Source organism: Limanda limanda, chromosome 15, assembly GCF_963576545.1.
Source record: "Limanda limanda chromosome 15, fLimLim1.1, whole genome shotgun sequence".
Lineage (NCBI taxonomy): Eukaryota > Metazoa > Chordata > Actinopteri > Pleuronectiformes > Pleuronectidae > Limanda > Limanda limanda.
This window is the reverse complement of record NC_083650.1, coordinates 3,865,011-3,884,330: the sequence shown is the minus strand read 5'-3', so window position 1 is coordinate 3,884,330 and position 19,320 is coordinate 3,865,011. Positions and strand designations below refer to the sequence as shown.

The 19,320-nt window shown below is 43.8% G+C and overlaps 1 protein-coding gene across 1 annotated transcript in view; it reads left to right on the top strand.

Moving 5' to 3' along the window:
* Window positions 1–19,320, top strand: part of atrnl1a (attractin-like 1a) — a 182,918-nt gene that overhangs the window by 105,901 nt on the left and 57,697 nt on the right. The window contains exon 27 of the mRNA XM_061087743.1: window positions 6,402–6,480. Coding sequence (XP_060943726.1) covers window positions 6,402–6,480 — 79 coding nt within the window. The remainder of the gene's footprint in view (window positions 1–6,401; window positions 6,481–19,320) is intronic.

Below are 19,320 nucleotides of genomic sequence, written 5' to 3'. Positions count from 1 at the left end.
CTTATTTACAGTATATGAGCTGTATTTATTCTCTGCAGAGCTTCCAGCTGCTCCCCACATGCTAGTTCCTGCTCAGCGGTTCAGGTCCCGGAGGCTCGTTTCACAACCTGAACTCACTGAGTTATAGCAGGTGGCAGGAGCCTCAGGTGAGGTTCTCACCCCGCCGACAGCTCTGGCACTCGTCCGCATCTGCTCAGCAGCAGCGAGCTGAAACGACGGGGCGACTCCGAGCTGCGTGTGTTCGGTTTGTGGAAAAAAAAAGAAGCTAATGTCATGTTCGGCAACTCCAGGATCTTGTAACGGAGCTGGAGCCGATCTGGAGCTGCTCAGTGTTCAGTTGTCCTTCTGTGAATCAGGACGTTTGTTTGATAAAACTGTGGTTTCGGTTAATCAGAAATGTTGATAATGAATTCCATCTTTACCCACACTGAGTCCATCAAACAGGAAGTAGGCGGACAAAGCTCTGCGTGTCTTCAGGCCGCGGTGAGAGACGTTAGTGCTGCAGCTCCCAGGCCTGCACTCACACACTGGGTCTAATGAGGGAGGGATGTTTGGGAAAGAAATATGGAATAAAGTCGACTGTCTTCAGGCAAGATCCTGCCACTCAGCAGTGACACCGGACAGTGTGTGTTTGTCTGAGTGTGTGAGTGTGTGTGAGTGTGTGTGAGTGAATCCTCGTTAAAATGATTTCCTGCAAACAAACATCTCGTACCATTTAGACCTGAGGACCCAATTGTACATATGTACATGCACACATGCATATATGTGTGTCATCCTGTGCTCGCTCTCTCTGTGTGTGTGTTGGTGTGTGTGTCTGTGTGTCTGTGTGTGAGTGTTGCCATGTGAGGGTTTTTATTTTTTTTGCCCTGGGCCGGCTTCTGGGCATCAGCGACCTTTAGGCCAGCATGGAGGGATGATGTCATCAGTAAGGGACAGCGTCAACTTTTGCCGGGAGAGTTTGGTGTTATGATTATGCCTCTGTGTGTGTGTGTGTGTGTGTGTGTGTGTGTGTGTGTGTGTGTGTGTGTGTGTGTGTGTGTGTGTTAGTCACTGGTGTGTTTGGCTTGCTCTCTCCTGCACTGCACCGAGAAGAAAAGGTTATGTGTTACGACTACAGGGCTGTTTCTTATTTGCTGTTGGTTTATTTACTGCTTCAGTTATATAATGTCTATGTTTTGTTTTCAATGGCAGAAAAGGTGGATTTCTTTCTTTAAGTTATATAGTTGTCGCGTTAACACAACAGGAAAAAATCCTCAATTAAAATACAAAATAAAACTTTATCTTGTGTTTGAAACACTTGGAGTCGCCCACAGGAATCTGTTTTTACCCAATGAGCTCAGATGAAGTCACTGCACTCGACCTTGGCTGCTTAAGAAATTTGTGTTAAATTACTAAAGAGAAATTCCTCCAGAGCTAAGAGAAGAGGTAAATGTTATCTTGTACTTTTAATTTAAGTTCCATATATTTAGTCAAATTAGATTTCTTTGTAATTAAAGTTATTAATGATAAAGTTCGTCGTTAAACTGTAAAATATCAAACCTCAATTACACGTGTTTGGCTTAAAGGTCTGATAACGACAACTTGTGTTTTCCTCTCCAGTCGACTAAAGTGTGATTTAAAACTAAAGCTCCTCGGCTCAGGTCGATTTCTCCAAAACCTATTTTGGTCAATTTGAAACTTGTTAAAAGTAAACATATATTTTGTGTAAAGAAAAAAATGTCTTCCATATGTGAGACTCTGCTCTTTGAATAGAACAGAATCAAAAAGTACTTTCACTGCCGACGTCGTAATCTGAGCTGTGGCAGGATTCTGAGAACAATGTTGTAAAAGCCCAAAGGACAATCTCCTTCTTATCTTAGTGTTTGGTATAATATTGTTTTAAAGGAAATTAAACGCAGCTGCTTTGAGATTCCACCTCCGGCGTGTCCCTGATTAACTGTAAAATTGTCTTCCACAAAGATTTAGAAAGTTTAAAAAACCCACCTCACCTCACCCCCTCCATCTCTCCCCCCCTCCCTCCCTCCGCTCTCATCTCCAAATGAAGGCGAGAGAAAAAAAGGAAAATGGCCGTAATTAAACAGCGTTTATGTCTCTGCTCTCCACAGTCTCAAATGCTAATTGGTGACACTGCAGTTCGGCTCTGTCCAATTACTCCTAGCTCTCACTCTCCTAATTAGCAATCACATCCCCTCTCTCTCTTTTCCAGAACAGCAGAGAAGCGACTCGGCACATATTGGCTCGTGAGACTCCGATCACATCCTCCTCTTTTCAAAATGAGCGTTGTCTTCTTCGCTCACATCCACAAGGGTTTGTCTCTGTGGAGGTGAACGAGGACAGTTGTGTGATTATCTTTTATTTGTCTCATTCTTCCAATAACTTTATTTAAACATGTAGAAATGAACACACCCAGTGACTTTGGTTTTTCAAATACAAACTTTACGTCCTCATTTACTGAAATTACGTGAAAGATGACAAATATACAAAGAGTTGGACGACACAGATCATTGATGGATACAAGAGACGAACTTCGACGTTGTAAAACGTTGGAAGTCGAGCGCCTGCAGCTTCCCTGTCAGGATTCGAGGCCTCTGATTGGTCAGGCTCGACGCTGCAAGTTGATTTGCTGGTTGTGCAGATGAAAAGCTGTTTCCGATTGTGAACTACGCACGTGTGGCTCATGTTCAACGAATAGCTTATTGATTTCCTCTGCTCTGCCCGCCGGGGCTCGGATGTTTCACTGTGTGTGTGTGTGTGTGTGTGTGTGTGTGTGGTTGTGTGTTTTAAATGGTTTGGTTTGGTTTAATCAAAATTAGCAAAACTAAAAACAAAGCCTAACTCATAACCACACACTGATCCTCACTCACCTGTTTGTAGGCGTGTTCCCGCTGCTCGTAGAATCGTCTGATTCGCTGTGACCTGAAACCATCTTCGACCTGAACCAATCATGAAGCTCAGTGGAGTGTTGACAAACCCACAGACTCTCCAGCCTCCCCCCCACACCCTCCCTCCCTCCCTCCCTCCCTCCCTCCCTCCCTCCCTCCCTCCCTCCCTCCTCGTCCCTAATGCCGTGGTAATAGCGACAATTAGCCAGCGCGCTCCGTTGGTTTGATGGCTTATCTTTGGCCCCGTGGCCCATTAATGACGAGCTGAGGTATCACAGAGTGAATGTGGAATCTTGGGCCTGATTGGATTTGAAACTCAGCCAGCGGAGGGTGGTGTGCGTACGGAGGAAGGGAAATCTTTGCAGGGGAGTAATTCAGTGTATTTGTCTTTCTTGTGATTTCTCTCTGGTGAATATTCGGAGCAGTGGGATCCCGGCTGTTTCCGAAAATATCAATAAGACGTTGGAAGTATTTTTTCAGGCTCAATCAAGTTGTAGTTTTCCATGACAGTGAGATGAGGCTGAACACTTCATCTACTCATCTGGTGCCTCACTTGGATGGAAAGCCCTAGTATATTTAAACTTTTTATTTTCTAATAATTTTCATTAACACTGCATTTCTAAAACAAGATCTCTCTTGTGGCTTTGGAACAAACAACAATAAGAGATATGGAAATTGATAAACAAGTAAAAAGGAAGAAGGGATGTTTGTCACGAGTTGTTTTTCTCTTCTGTAAGAAAGCTGGATCTGTGCAGATCTACAGTTTCATCTGATGTTTGTATGGAAGACGTGTAGTTTTCGTATAAAACAAAAGGTTTAATGGGTTGTGATAAATGTTTGCACCGAGGCAGGACATTTTACTGTTGAATGAAAATCCTTTATCATCAGAAACGGTTGTAACATCGCACAGAAGATAACAAATAAACTTTATGGTAAATTTCACTGAAAATTATATCATTGAAAACAGCAGCTATAACTAAAAACACAAATAAAACAAAGTAAAGATAAAATGCACAAAAAGCGCAGCTCATAAAAGTCTTATTGCTGTATTTTACTGGAGGGAAAGTTGCACACTGCATGTGTAATATGTTGTAGATAATAACAGCGGGCGAATTTACTGTGTGAGAAAAGGGCATCGCTGTGAAGAGTCAGTCGGTTTTATTATAATGTGCAGAAGAATCATAGAACTGTGCATGAATCAGACCAACGAGAGGAAAACCAGGCTCAGCTTTATCCAACAAATCAGGATGTGTGGTTTAGACTGAGCAGACACAACAATGCAGAACAAATAGAGATATTAAAGGTTAAGAGGAACTGTTCTTGATTTTTTTCACATGTATAACCAACGACTTATTGTCAGACTGTTTTTTCTCCTGATGATCAACTTTTAAATCCTAATGATTCAACTCTGATAATTAAAAACATAGTCAGAATAATTCTTTAACTTATAGATGATTTCAAGCATATTTATATTGATCAGAAAATAACTTCCATGTTTGTGACGCCATGTTTAGTGTCAACATACATTATTTATTCATTGTGCTTTACTGAAACAAAAGGTTTAGTTTGATTTGAGACTTTGGAGACTTTCAATCTTCCATAGGTGTGAATGTGAGCGTGATTGGTTGTTGTTTTCTATTTGTCACCTGTCCAGGGTCGATTCCACCTCAAAGGATTAGAGTTAGAGATAATGGATGAATAATGAAGTGTAGGGCGGATATTAAGATGATGTTAAGATGATTTTAAGATGATTTTAAAGCCCAGTTTGATAACAGAGCTACTTACTCCCTGTTCGCTTATCTGTAATCGAACACTTAATGTCTGTCACATTCCCATTTATTATGTAAAGCCCCTAGTTACCTTGTTCAGGGGACTGCTTTGGAAATAGTTATATTTTTATTATGGTTATTAAAACCATATGGTAGAAAGTTACATCATTTATCATAGTAATGCAATAACTTTTAATATAAGATTAGAAACAAAATTAAGTTATTGTTATAAACCTTGATTGCATTTTCATTTTTTATATTGTTACTTCAAAAAATGGTCAGGTGGTGTTGAAAAGTCTCGTCGAGTTGGATCAACAGTTAAAGTATCAACAAGTTCAAGTTTGTCTGAGGAAAGTTTTCTCAGAGTCGACAGCGAGAGTTTAAAGTTCCCAGAATGCAGCAGCAGCATCTTGTCCTCATCACGAGGGGATTTCCTGCTTGTGATGTCACCGATCGTGGGCGAGAGGTCGAGCGTGGACAGAAGAGGCCGTGACTGCTAAGGGAGTCACGCTCATTACAGCTTAACAACGCTGCTGTCCCCACATGAAGACACAGGAGGACACACACACACACTCACAGAGGACGATTGTTTGGTCGCTGCCGTCCTCAGCAGTTTCTGCGTCGCTTCCTGTCGTTAAGTCTTTGGTTTGTCTCGTTTCCAGCTCTTGTCAGAAGCTCTGGTTGAGAGAGGAGCTTTGTGTCTGATAGCTTCACCCTCCAGTCATCCAGCTTTAAAGCTGAGTGTGCATCTGTGTGTGTTTCTGTGTGTAGCACGAGACCTTGTTCTTTGTTAGACGGCGTCGTGTGGCTTGTTGACCTCTCGCTGCCCTTTGCTGTCCTGAAAGCCCGAGTCGCCCGTGGTCACTGCGGTTTCGTATCTGGCCACAAACTTCCTGAGAATGTTTCTATGGTTTGTAATCGTCGCTCAGCGGCAACAGAAGCTGGAGGACAGTGACATGTGGGTTGAGCTTCTTTCTTGTTCCTGGAGGTCGGACACAGTTCTTTCATAAAAGACCTTTTCAAATCTCATATTATCTGAACACACTTGACCTGCAGTGCAGACTAAATGTCAAGAAAAGGCCTGATAATTGTGTAATGGTTGTGAGACTCACAAGCATGTTTTCAAAATGACTAAATAGAAAAAGACATGTTTCTTCTTGTTGCATCTTCAGCTCACTGAGGCCAAGAGGGAAAATACACTTGCCCAATTACTTTGAAAATGTCAAGATGTGTCTTTTGTGGATAAAATGTCCTTCTTCTAAAAGTGGGAGCAAATGGGAGCACGAGTATCATGATTAGGAAATAGTTTGGTCTTGCTTGAACTTAGCAGGAGTCAAATCTCACATGAATCATGAGGCAACAATGATTTTTTTGTTCACTGTCCACACCGACCATCTTTCCACTTCTGTCCCTGGCAAAGATTCTATTGTTCCAGACCAGGAACAAATACTGCAGGCAAATTTAATATTCTAGAAATAAAATTGCATAATTTCCCCAAAACTTGATATCTCTTCAAACTTTAAGATTTATTATGTTTCCTTGAGATAAATATTGAGGTGAATGAAGAGTGATTTGGAATCATGACAATGAGGAACATTCACATTGATTGGAAGCCGTTGACCTGAACCACACAGACATGTGCTGCATCAGTTTGGCCCATTTGAGTCGACTTGATTAAACTGTATATTTCATAACCTTCTGAGGACTTTATTGATTGGTGATTGATTGATTGACCTTCTCCTCTTCCCAGCTGCTTCCTGTCACTGCTACTCGTCGCTGCCGTGGTTTGGAAGATCAAGCAGACGTGTTGGGCGTCACGGAGACGAGAGGTAGGATCTTCATCTTCATGTGTGTGTGATTTGTATTTGTGTGTCGATGGTTGCCTAGCTGTGTGTGTTTCACTCTGCTGCACATGAGCAGCAGAGTTGGTCCCCCACCCACCCCCACCCCCACCCCCATCCATAGTTGTGAAGGGTGAAAGAAAAATGTCTCTTTGCCTAATGAGTGTCGCCGTGACGATAAACACGAACGTTCCCCTTAATTATTGCTCCGCTCACGAGTCAATTAGCTCCGACGAAGTGACGCTAAACGAAGTGGAATGGATGATATATCACTTAAAGCCCCAACAGATGCTGCATCATTTCATATTTACTCCTGACCCTGACTCACACACACACACACACACACACACACACACACACACACACACACACACACACACACACACACACACACACACCAGTAATATCCCGAAGTCTCTCTTTCGCTGCTTTAATGTTGCGATGCACTTTTTCCTCAGTGTGTTGTGTTTCAGTCACGAGGGAGAAATCAGTGTTGGTCGTGAGCAGTGATGATGATGCTCTGTTGTTATTCGTTATTACACACACACACAAACACACACACACACACACACACACACACACACACACAAACACACACACTCGTTCCACAGGGATCCATTGTGTTTAAATGCACTTGTTGGTTTCTGCCCCCCCCCTCCTCTCTCACTGCTGTTGTGTCATTATGCAGAAAAAAAAACGTTGCCGCTGCTTTTGATGTGCAAATTGACTTTGAGCCTTTAAATGTCGCGATGCTTTCATGGTGAAAGGAGTCGAACCTCAATCAGGAGAACTGGTCGTGTGCAGGAGAAACTCTCCTCACTGAGAGAAGGTTGTGTCGCTGATTCTGTGAGTTGTTGTCGTCGGCGTGTGTTGTTTTAAAGGAAAAACACGATGAAGGAAACAGTCCACTCGTTAATTATATCAGCTCATGGTTGTTTCTCTCTCTTTGTTTGTTTGACTCTTGATGAAACTCTTTTCTTTATCACCTTATTGAGTGACATTCCAGTTGTTCCTGTGAATGTTGTGCTGCAAAAGATAACAACCCACACAATTTGTGAACAAAAACACTGACATTTCCAACGAATGTATGTTTTAACATGTAAAATCGAGAATGAAAACTCCCCCTCAGTTCTGCGTACAGGACTTTCTCTCTGTTATATGATGAAAGTGCATTGAGATACTGTTTGGTGTGATGTTTGTCTTTGACCTATTTCCTGCTTTCATTGGATCTGATACAGTTTTTCTTTCGGTGACGATCTGTGTCAGATGTAAATCGTCTCCATACATGCACCACATGCACCAGTCTTAGCGTGTTGTTCATTTCTTCCTCCGCTTGCCGGCCGGCCGCCACTCGACTCCATTATTTATGAGAGCCGGTCTCATCACAGCAGAACCGCAGAGCTACATTTACTGCCCTGTTGGTTTATTTACCCTGACTTCCTGTCACGGCTCCAGCTCTCCGTCACTCTCTCTGTTTCTTCCTGAGGGCTGTTCTATCTTTTTTTGTTTTACTGTCTCTCCCTTTCGAGCATCTAACAAATGGGAAACTCTGCCTCCGAGGCACAAATCACCACTGTAGGAACTCCACTTCCCTCCCGTCTGCAGTTAATGTTGCACATGACACCAATTCAGTTCATTTTTCACATGTTAATTCATCTTTTGTGGCACAAACGAGGCGACGTGAAGCCTCGACGTGTGATGTTTTTACTGTAGGGAAACTCAAGCTGTGGCTGAAAGAGAAAAAACAGAGAACACTGGATAGATTTGACTGAGTAATGGAGCTCGGCCGACCTCACAGGGAAACAATGACATTTCAGAAATGTACTTTGTTAATTTTCCTCGCCAGTCGCTTGTTACATCACAGGAAACTCTCTCTGCATTTGTCCTTTAGCTGCTTTGAAAATGTCATCGCTGAATACAAACGCTGCGAGCGAGAGAGTGAGAGAGAGAGCGAGCGACGATGCAAACTACGTTAACGAGCTGAGTGTCAGCGTGGGGGGGGCTGGATGCTTCTGCCTGTTGCAGGCGAATCGCAGACGAATGCTCCAAATGTCAGATTTGTCCTTTAAAGAAATTCCGATGCGGTCGTGTTTCCTGAGAAGGTTTCTTATAAATCACATGACCTCTGATCCTAAAGGGGATTAATGGAGTTTTATTAAATATCAGCTTTAGATCATTAGTGTGGACGTGTCAGAGAGAAGGGATAAAAGAGACAAACCAAGGAAAAAAGGGTTTCTTCATTTAATCACAGTGTCATAAATGATTTCCCAAATATGAATATATGTGGAGATTTGGATTCTTTGATATTTGATAATTAAGGTTGTTTTCTTTCCTGAGAGTCTGAATAAGCTTTTTATTCCCATTGCTTCTGTTAGTTTTGGTTTTACGATAAATGATCCACATTTAAATTCTTCCACCTGCCTCTAACTGAAAATACAGGATATTTGAGCTGAGGAGCGATGATATAAATAATAATTAAGTGTTAAATCTGTCAGGCTGTAATATTAGAAAACCCAGAAGCTCTTTCAGTTTTTCTTCCTGTGTGTTGGCTGCTCCGCTCTCCAGAGAGCTGGTCTAGTGGGGAGCCGCAGCAGAAGGTGAAAATGGGATCTCTTCACTGTTAATTATAGATCACAACCAGCCACAAGACTACAGAGGAAACTGGGTTATTAATAGATCCACCGCTTTATGTTAATTGCTTTCTTTATTACCAACAATCATTTTTGGATATGAGATCAAACAATCGAAAGCTACTTTGAAATTCTAATGCTGATGTGCAAAGACAGGCAGCGCAGCACGTCTGTGGTTTTCTCTAATAGGGTTGCCCCTCTGAAGACTGTGGGGGGGGGGAGGGGAGCAGGCTTTTATTTTCAAACAGCTGATGTTGCCCCTCGACTGGATGAATAAGTCAAAAGAGAAATGAAAAAGCCAGAGACGGAGCCAAAAGATCCACGTCCCCGTGGACGTCAGTTCCTCATCACTGGATCGTCTCCAACCTTAAAGCTGTCAACGCACATGACAAATCAAGGCTTTTTTCTGGTTTTATAAATATATATTTTAAGTGTGAAATGTATAAAGTCTAGTGACCACTTAGATCCATTCACACATTCACACAGTGCAGCACACATTAATCACACACTACCAGTAAGCGTGTTGCACAAGGATACTTCGGCATGTAGGCTGGGATGGAACCAGCAACCTTCTGGTTAGTGGAGGAAACCCCTGACATATACAGAGATAAGTAATATTTAATAATCGTTTGATCCCTGGGTGAGTCCATGACAGAAACACTTCTTCCTCTCTTCTCGTCCGTCTGTGTGTAAAACCTCTCAGTTTGTTCTGTTGTGACTCGTTGGAGCGTTTCCTCAGACAGATGTTTTCCTCTAAGTCACTAAGTTGTCCCAAAGTCGTCTCAGTGTGTTTGCAGCTCGGCCAGCTCTCTCTCTCCTGGAGACTCAGACCGGCTCCCCCCCGAGCAGATCACACTGATGTGTGTGCAGCCTTGTGTTCGCTGACCGCCTCTCCTGACCTCCTCCGTCTCCAACGCCGTTTCTCCAGCTCCACGTCTCCCGTTCCTTCTCTTAAATTACATGTTTGCTCTCCTCCTGCACGAGGCGATTAACATATTGTGTCATTTTGCTCTCATTAAGGAATTACACTTGGAGATACTCCACTCTGAATTACTGCGGGATGAGGAGCCGCAGCATAATGAGGAGCGCTTGATTAAAATTTAAGTTTTAAGGCTGTTTTGTTTGTTTAGTACGTGTCAGCGTCGCACTCTTTCCAGTAAACTGGCGTGTGGAGCTAATTACGCTGGTGCATATTGTTTCCTGAGGTCTGTTACAGTCTCATTTCAGCCGCTGCCTGATGACTAAAGGTGTTTAAGTTAATTTTAATGACAGGGTTTTGTCAAAATGATGTGGTTATTGAACCAGAAGCCGTTTATTAAGACGCTAAGTGGACAGAGATACAAAAAGCAAACTGGAATTTGGATAAAGCTTTAAAATATGATTATACGAGCCTGTTTTTTTTAAATTTTCAAAATAATGGCTTTTCTTGTTCTTCTAATAAATCTGTAACATTCCGCGGTCCTGCCGAGGTGATGCTCTGCTCTGATTGCTCGGCCCTCGGCCTCCACACACTCCAATCTGCGGTTGGAGAGATTAGCCTGTCTGGACCAGTGAACGCCAAATCACTTGTGTATGTGTCTTTTTGTGCACGTTGTGTTTGTGTGTCCCTTATTTAGCTGGCATTAATCGAGGTGGCAGATTAGTAGAAGAGGTTTTAATGCGGCCAAGCATGGCTGGGTGTCTGACGGCCGCGCAGTCAACAAATCAAAGCGCCAAGACAGACAGACAAACACACACACACACACACACACACACACACACACACACACACACACACACACACACACACACACACACACACACACACACACACACACACACACACACAGCTACAGGCCACCATGCTGCCCGGGCTCCAGCTGACCACCACAGAGACCAGTTCTCCCTGCAGTCTGGCAACTGGTCACTGTACAAACAGGAAGTTTACACCTGACTCCATCAGTCTGTCCCGAGGGCTTCGATCTTCTTTTTTGACTCCACTGAGTTTAACATAAAGTCAGAGGGCAGGAACAGTCGATAAAAAAACACAGCAACGCAAGAAAAGAGTCAATAAATTGTTCATAACTCCAGCACATAATTTAACTGTGGCCACACACACACACACACACACACACACATGCAGCGGCACGGGGCTCGACTTGGCAGGAGACACCACATTGTTCGCTGAGAACCTGGAAACAACTCTGAGGTTTGTGGACAAACACCTGCAGCAGGAGCAGGAGGTTTGATGCTGGGCTCAACACACATGTCTCTGCATTCTGTGAATTATTAAGCAACAGAAGACACTTTGTCAGTGAGCTCTAATTAAATGCTCGAGGGCTAAATTAGTTGGTTAGAACTCTGGTTGAGGACGTGGTCTTTCCTGAGGAGTTTGCATGTTCTCTCCGTGTCTGTCTGGGTTTTCATATTGAGCCAGACATCAGTTGCCCTCAGATAACTGTCAGAACTTTTTGCTTAAAACTGTTATCGGTGTCTGATTTAAATGTTTCCTCAGATTCCACAGTCTGGTATGAAAGTCTGAAAGTCTGGTCTGAAAGTTCAGGGCTGAAATAAGAATGATAGAGTTGTGTGTGTGTTGGACTTGGTTTATTCTTTGTGATTTGCTTTTTTGAAGTCCCTCAATCAAAATTTTTTGGAAAAACATCCTGACATTTCCACCGCTGAGATGTCAGAGAAATGTTTGACCTTTTTAAAAGTATTTTATTAAAATGGCTCAGTGATCACGAGGCACTGAAAAAAACAAGTTATATTATATATTTCTTGGTCTTATTTAAGTCTCTGAAAGTTTAGTTGCGTTAACAACACAAAGCCTGATGCCTGCTCTCATTTTGTTTCCTCCTGTAGATTGGAATCTGTTAAATGCCACCGGGTGAATATTCACTGGCCACCTGTGCAGAATGTGTCTGTTTGAAAAGAGCATGGAACTGATGATGGTGGATGATTTGCAAGTTCTGCACCAAACTTTATTAGCTTTCTATTGAAGTGAGCATGCTAACCCAGATAGCACCAGCCCTTCCAATCTCTCTCACTTTCAGATGGTTCTGAGTTTCTGCAAATATGTGAACGCAGCACTGCTCAGTGGTCGGTTTACGACACGGTTTTTAGTGAACAACGATCACCGACAATCCTATTATTACCAAAAATAGAGAAAAGTCACATTTAACAGAGTTACATCCAAGGTTACAGAGCCTGTCGACTGCCAAAGTGCAGGTATGTTGGTACTATTTAGTGCCTTCTGTACTTTAACTGCAAAAGCACAATAATCACTGATATTAAAACAGGTTTGTAGCTTTGCAGCCATGCATCTCGGCTTCGGCTTCTTTCTTCAGCCTCATTACAGCCGGTGGATTCAGGGGAAATCGCTCCCTTACAGCAGGTTGAAGTCTGAGGAGCTCCTCTGCCCCTGAGGTGTGTGTCGAACCACTGGACCTGTTCCTTCCTGTTCCAAAGGAAACAGACAGATCCCTATTTCTATTGACACCAAAATGTTGTTGTTGTGGTTGATTCCTCATGAACAACACACACATAGGCAGGGTTACAGTTGGAAGAGGGGGGTCCCTTTATTTATATCCCTCGATCTGAGTCTTGTTGCCAGCGCTGATGTGTGCACGTGCATGTTCTCCTGGAAGTGTGTGTGTGTATGTGTGTATGTATGTATGTGTGTGTGTGTGTTTCCTGAAAGTCTTCACTTGGAATGTGTGTGCGTAGGCATGTTCCTTTGGCTTGATAAGGATACAAGTGGGAATTGGTTTTCACCATACTGCAGCCGAGCTGGGTCAAAACAAGTTACACAACACTGTTCCTACAGAGGTTGAGCAATAAAACACGCCAGCGCCCCCTACAGGCAGGGTCACCTAACTGTAAGAAAAGTCTACTTAACGAATCAATTAATAAATACGTTTTGACCGTTGAAATCTTTCTAAAAACTGGTTTGTCTTTAAATTCATGGAAAAAAAACCATGAGTGTTGAGTTGCTCTGCTGCAGTGGAGTTCACATAAACAGTATTTTTATGACTAACAGTTTCCTCACCTGAATTCTCAATCAGCCATTAAGTTCAGTTCATCCTCACATCGCTGATCAAAAAGTTCAAAACATCAGATGCAGTAAATGTAAATGACGTTTCACCGCTATCGGAGCCGCCCAGGTGACCGCTGACATCACAGATACAGATTATCTTCAGCACGCCGATGTCACCGGCAAACTTCAAAAGCACCGGAACGAGAGAGATGGGGGGGGGGTTGAGGGACACAGCAAGGACGGCTCCCTGCAGCCATATGGTTGTTGAGATGGTTTTATACGGTCGTGTTTGTCTGTCTGCTCTGTTTAGGATTTTTTCTTTTTCCCGTGAAGCGCCGCAGGCCAAAGTCTGTAATAGTATATATATCTCTCTCTCTCTCTCTCTCTCTCTCTCTCTCTCTCTCTCTCTCTCTCTCTGTCATGGCGGGGTGAGCGTGGAGCTGAGAGCTGTGTGTGAGTGTGAAAGGTATTGAGGGTTTAAGACTTAACTTTACTGAGCTTTATCATTTAGGTGTATGTTTATCTGTTTTTGTCTTTAGTTCTCTAGTTGTGTTTTTTTGTTTAGATTAGTTTTGCTGAGTGAGTGTGTGAGTGTGTGCGCGCCTGTGTGCGCCTGTGCTAACAGGCAGCATGCCTGTGGCAGCGGCAGTGGCAGCAGACTTTGAGAGTCTGACTCGCCGACATGCAATCAAACTGATCCCCGCGGTGGAATGCAGTGTGGCAGGAGCCGCGCTGGCTGTGGGAGAGGTGGTCGGCTGTGACTCGGTCAGGTCGGCCTCCCGAATGAACGGAGCTATTGTCATGTTTTTAGATAGCACAACAAAGGTGAACGAGGTGGTGGAGAAGGGAGTGGTGATCCACGGGACTTTTAACCATGTTCTCCCACTTGTAAACCCAGCCACGAGGGTGATAATATCCAATGCACCCCCCTTCATTAAAAACGATACTCTGGCCAAAGAATTGTCCCGGTACGGCCAGATTGTGTCTGGAATAAAAATGGTGTCTCTGGGGAGCAAATCCCCCAAACTGAGGCACGTAGTGAGTCACCGGAGACAAGTTTACATGGTCCTCAAAGATAACACCAAGGAGATGAACATGTCTTTTTCGTTTAAAATTGAGGGGTTTAATTATGTGATTTTTGTGACATCTGAAAATATGAAGTGTTTTGAGTGCGGGCAGGAGGGGCACCTGGCCCGCTCCTGCCCGGGGAAGGGTGGAGCGCAGCGAGCTGCGGCAGCTGCGGCTGCCGCGGCAGCTGCGGCGGAGGCCGCAGCCCCGGAGAGTCCGAGAGTCCGCTCCCGGAGGTGGGAGTCGAGGGAGGACCCCCCGCTGTGAACAGTGCTTCTGAGCAGGCAAGTAAAAAAACCGACAGCCAGCCAGAACCAATTGATATAGATGAAACTGAGATGGATGATGGCATGAGTGATGAAGACATGTTTAAAATGACACAAAAACGGAAAAATTCAGGGTCAGGGCATAGCAGTGCAAAAGCATGCAAAGCAAGCCGTGGGCTGAGGTCCAGCCAGGGGAGTGTGTCCCCCCCCTCTCAGGTAGACACCCAAGGCCTCTACCCCCCCTCTGACATCAAAAAATTCCTACAAACCACTAAAGGCCAGAGGCTACCATCGCTTAAGGATCATTTCCCTGACTTAAAACTATTTTTAAAGTCCGCTAAACCGCTCACCAGGAAAACAGGCAGCGATGGTTTTATAACAGACCAGGAGATTTACAGACTCCGGAAACTCATGTTGAGGGTTAACTGCGAAATAGTTACTGATGATGACGAGTGTTAGAAAGTTTTTTTACTCTTCTCTTTTACCGACCTGTTTTCTGACTGTTTTTCTTTATCTTTTATCCATGTGTGATTTTAAAATCAGCACTTTGAATGTAAATGGAGCCAGAGCTGATTTTAGAAGAGCGGCTGTTTTTAAACTTATGGACATTAACAGGATAGATGTTATGTTTTTACAAGAAACCCACAGTACCGAAGACATTGAGTGTGAATGGAAGAGGGCTTTTAATGGAGAAGCGATTTTAAGTCATAAGTCCAGCTGCAGTGGGGGGGTGGGGATTCTTTTTGCCAGGAGTTTTTTACCACTTTCTTTTATTGCAGAAGAGATTATTCCAGGTGTATTGTTAAAAGTAAAGGCTGAATTTGAGAATACCAAGCTGGTGTTTTTAAATGTCTATGCACCCACCAATAGAGTGGACAGGATGGCACTTTTAAACATTTTAGATGAGACTGTCAAAAACTGTAGTGGTGATGATTTTATGTTTTTAGGAGGTGATTTTAACTGCACAGAAAATCCCACCTTGGACAGAAATCACTTAGAGCCACATCCCGCATCAGGTCTCAGGCTGTATCAGATGACCGAGGCACATGAACTATCAGATGTGTGGAGGGTTTTTAACAGTAATCACAGGCAATACACCTGGAGCCATGCAAGAGACAATGTTTTATCCCTGGCTAGACTGGATCGACTCTATTGTTTTAAACACCATTTAAATATTTTTAAAAGGTGTTTTATTCAGCCTGTGGGTTTTACTGATCATTGTTTAGTCTCTTGCTCCGTTTTTATTAGAAATGTTCGTTTAAAGAGTGCCTATTGGCATTTTAACACAGCTCTTTTAAATGACCAGGCTTTTAGAAATGCTTTTAAGTTGATTTGGTTTTCCCACAGAGAGAGCAGGCCTGCCTTCAGTAGCATTCAGCAGTGGTGGGACATTGGAAAAGCTAAAATAAAACAACTTTGCCAGCAGTTCACTCGCAATGTCAGTAGAGATTTAACCCGGACAATGAGAGATCTGGAGAGACAGGTAGAAGAATTACAATCTTTAGTAGCTTCTACAGGAAATCGAGGGCATTTAGACTCCCTCAAGACCAAAAAGTCGGCTATAGCCAACCTGCTGGGCATTTCAGCACAGGGAGCTCTGGTCAGGTCCCGGTTTATGAACATCTCGCAGATGGATGCCCCCTCCCAGTTCTTCTTTGGTCTGGAGCAGAAAAATGGGCAAAGGAAGACCATTCACTGTTTACGAACGGGTAGCGGCTCTGAAGTCTCAGACGTGTCTGAGATCAGGAAGTGTGCTACAGGTTTCTATAGAGACCTCTTTAAGAGTGAGTGGTCAAGTAATCCAGATGTGCACAGCAGCTTTATGAATGGTCTCCCTCAGGTAAGCAGGAGCAACAACACGGAGCTAGCCGCACAAATTACAAAGGAAGAGCTGCACAGAGCCACCATGAGCCTGCAGAGCGGCAAAGCTCCAGGGATAGACGGCCTTCCTGCTGATTTCTTTAAGTCATTCTGGGAAATCGTAGGACAAGATCTGCTAGAGGTAGTAAATGACAGTTTACAGAACGGAAGGCTACCTCTGAGCTGCAGGAGGGCCGTCATCACCCTGCTGCCGAAGAAGGGAGACCTACAAGAGCTAAAGAACTGGAGGCCGGTCTCTCTGTTGTGCACGGATTACAAAATCCTGTCCAAAGCTCTGGCCCTCAGACTAAGGGAGGTAATGGCGTCCGTCATCCACCCTGACCAGACTTACTGTGTGCCCGGCAGGCTCATAAGTGACAATGTCACTTTGATTCGAGATGTTTTGGACCTCTCCAGTTCATTGGCAATAGAGACTGGTCTTATTTCCATAGACCAGGAAAAGGCTTTTGACCGGGTTGAACACCAGTACTTATGGCAGACCTTGGCTGCTTTTGGGTTCAACCCAGGCTTTATAGCCATGATCCGGGTCTTCTATACAGACATTGCGAGTGTTCTTAAAATAAACGGGGGGCTGAGTGCTCCTTTTGACATTAACAGAGGGGTGAGGCAGGGCTGCTCTCTCTCTGGGATGTTGTACTCTCTGGCCATCGAGCCTCTGCTCCATAGGTTAAGGAAGGTTTTAAAAGGCGTGTGTTTCCCCCGGTGCAGTGTATCTTTTAAATTATCTGTGTATGCAGATGATCTTATTGTTCTTGTGAATACACAAAAAGACATTGATTTTTTATCTGATACTGTAAATGATTTTAATTTGATTTCTTCTGCAAAGGTGAACTGGGGGAAGAGCGAGGCTCTGATGGTTGGAGAGAAGCTGGGGGATCGGCTCAGGTTGCCTGGAGGTCTGGCCTGGCAGAAAGGAGGACTCCAATACCTCGGAGTCTTCCTGGGAGATGAGACCCACATGAGGAAGAATTGGGACAATGTCCTACAAAAGGTTAATGGTAGATTAAAAAAATGGAAGTGGCTTTTGCCAAAAATGTCGTACAGAGGCCGGACATTAATTATAAATAACCTAGTCTCATCTACCCTGTGGCACCAGCTGGCCTGTGTTGATCCTCCACCTTCTCTCCTGGCAGAGGTACAACGGGTTTTAATAGATTTCTTTTGGGGCAGGATGCACTGGATCCCACAGAGTGTCCTTTTCCTTCCTACGGAGGAGGGGGGGCAGGGCCTGGTCCACCTGGCCAGCAGGGGTGCTACCTTCCGCCTTCAGTTTGTCCAAAGATTACTGACCGGGCCAAGGGACGCTCTGTGGAGACCTCTATCCCGGTGCATCCTGCAACATTTTAACAGCCTAGGTCTGGATTTTAGCCTGTTTTTAATGAGCAATAACAACACAGTCTCACCATCTCTTCCTGGTTTTTATAAGAGTGTGTTTAAAGTCTGGAACCTTTTAAAAAAAGAGCGAAGGTTACAGGGGGACTCCCTGCACTGGCTGCTGCAAGAGCCTGTCCTGTATGGGACCATTCTAGATCCCCCCTGCTGGGCACAAGGCACCCTCTCCAGACTGCTGCAGGCTGCCGGGATCTCTACGCTGGGCCAGGTGGTGGAGCTAACTGGTCCTGAACTAGAAGATCCCACAGGGCTGACCAACAAACTGGGGACCAGATCAGAGCGAACTATGAAGAGGGTGCTGGACCACTGGAAGACAAGACTCACAGATCAAGACATCTTGCTTTTAAACTCCTTTAAAGATGGGTCCATTTCTCCCAATGTTGAGGACCCTTTCCCCGCCTCTTTTCTGGCACTGGATTTAAAGGAATGTTCTGGACCTCTGATACAGCCGGCTCGCCCGGTCTCCCTGGAGGGAGCTTCCGGAAAAAACCTATACAAACTATTGGTAAAAACACTTAACATTAAAAAACTGGACGGACGGAGAGACACTCCTTGGAGGAGCTACTTTACTGGAGCCCAGGAAACCGGACCTGAGTGGAGGTCGTTGTATAAACCTCCACTGAGCAAGAGACACGGAGACCTCCAGTGGAGGTTGCTCCACGGCATCCTGGCGGTGAACACTTTCTTATCAATAATCAAGAACACAGTGGAAGACAAATGCCCATTTTGTGGTGTAAAGGAAACTCTCTTTCACTGTTTTTATGAGTGTCACCGTCTCTCTGGTTTGTTTCTGTTTTTACAAGTTGTTTTTACCAGTTTTAAAGAGGTTTTCAACAAGCAGGGTTTTATTTATGGTTTTAAATACACTCGCAAACAAAAACACAAAAGCCAGCTTTTAAACTTTGTTTTAGGGCAGGCTAAGATGGCCGTGTATATAACCAGGAAGAGGAAGGTAGAGCAAGACGTCCACATTGAGTCGGTCCCTGTCTGTGTCAACATGATAAAATCCAGAATATTGGTTGATTTCGTTTTTTATAAAGCAGCAGGTGACCTGGACTCTTTTAACGATCTGTGGTGTTTTCAAGATGTTTTATGTTCTGTGACAAATCAAGAACTTGTTTATGCTGATTATCTTGTGTGATTTCTTTTATTTATTTATTTATGGCCAAATGTGTATTTTAAAATAACTTATTAGGTGTTTCAATGTTTATTGTTTAAAAAATAGTACCTAATAAAGTTATTTTTCAAAAATCAAATCTCTCTCTCTCTCTCTCTCTCTCTCTCTCTCTCTCTCTCTCTCTCTCTCTCTCTCTCTCTCTCTCTCTCTCTCTCTCTCTCTCTCTCTCTCTCTCTCTCTCTCTCTCTCTCTATATTTCTCCCAACCTCGGTTTCTTCTCTATCAGTTTGTGCTGTGATATAAATCGGCTGCTGGTTGTCAGTGTGACTGATGACCAGTGCTGCTGGTCAGTTGTGTTTTATTGTTAACTCTAAACCTCTTGATTACGACGGGTTGTTCGTAAAAAACCTGAATAATCAATAGTTTGGAAATTACACAATGATTGTTGGTGTATTT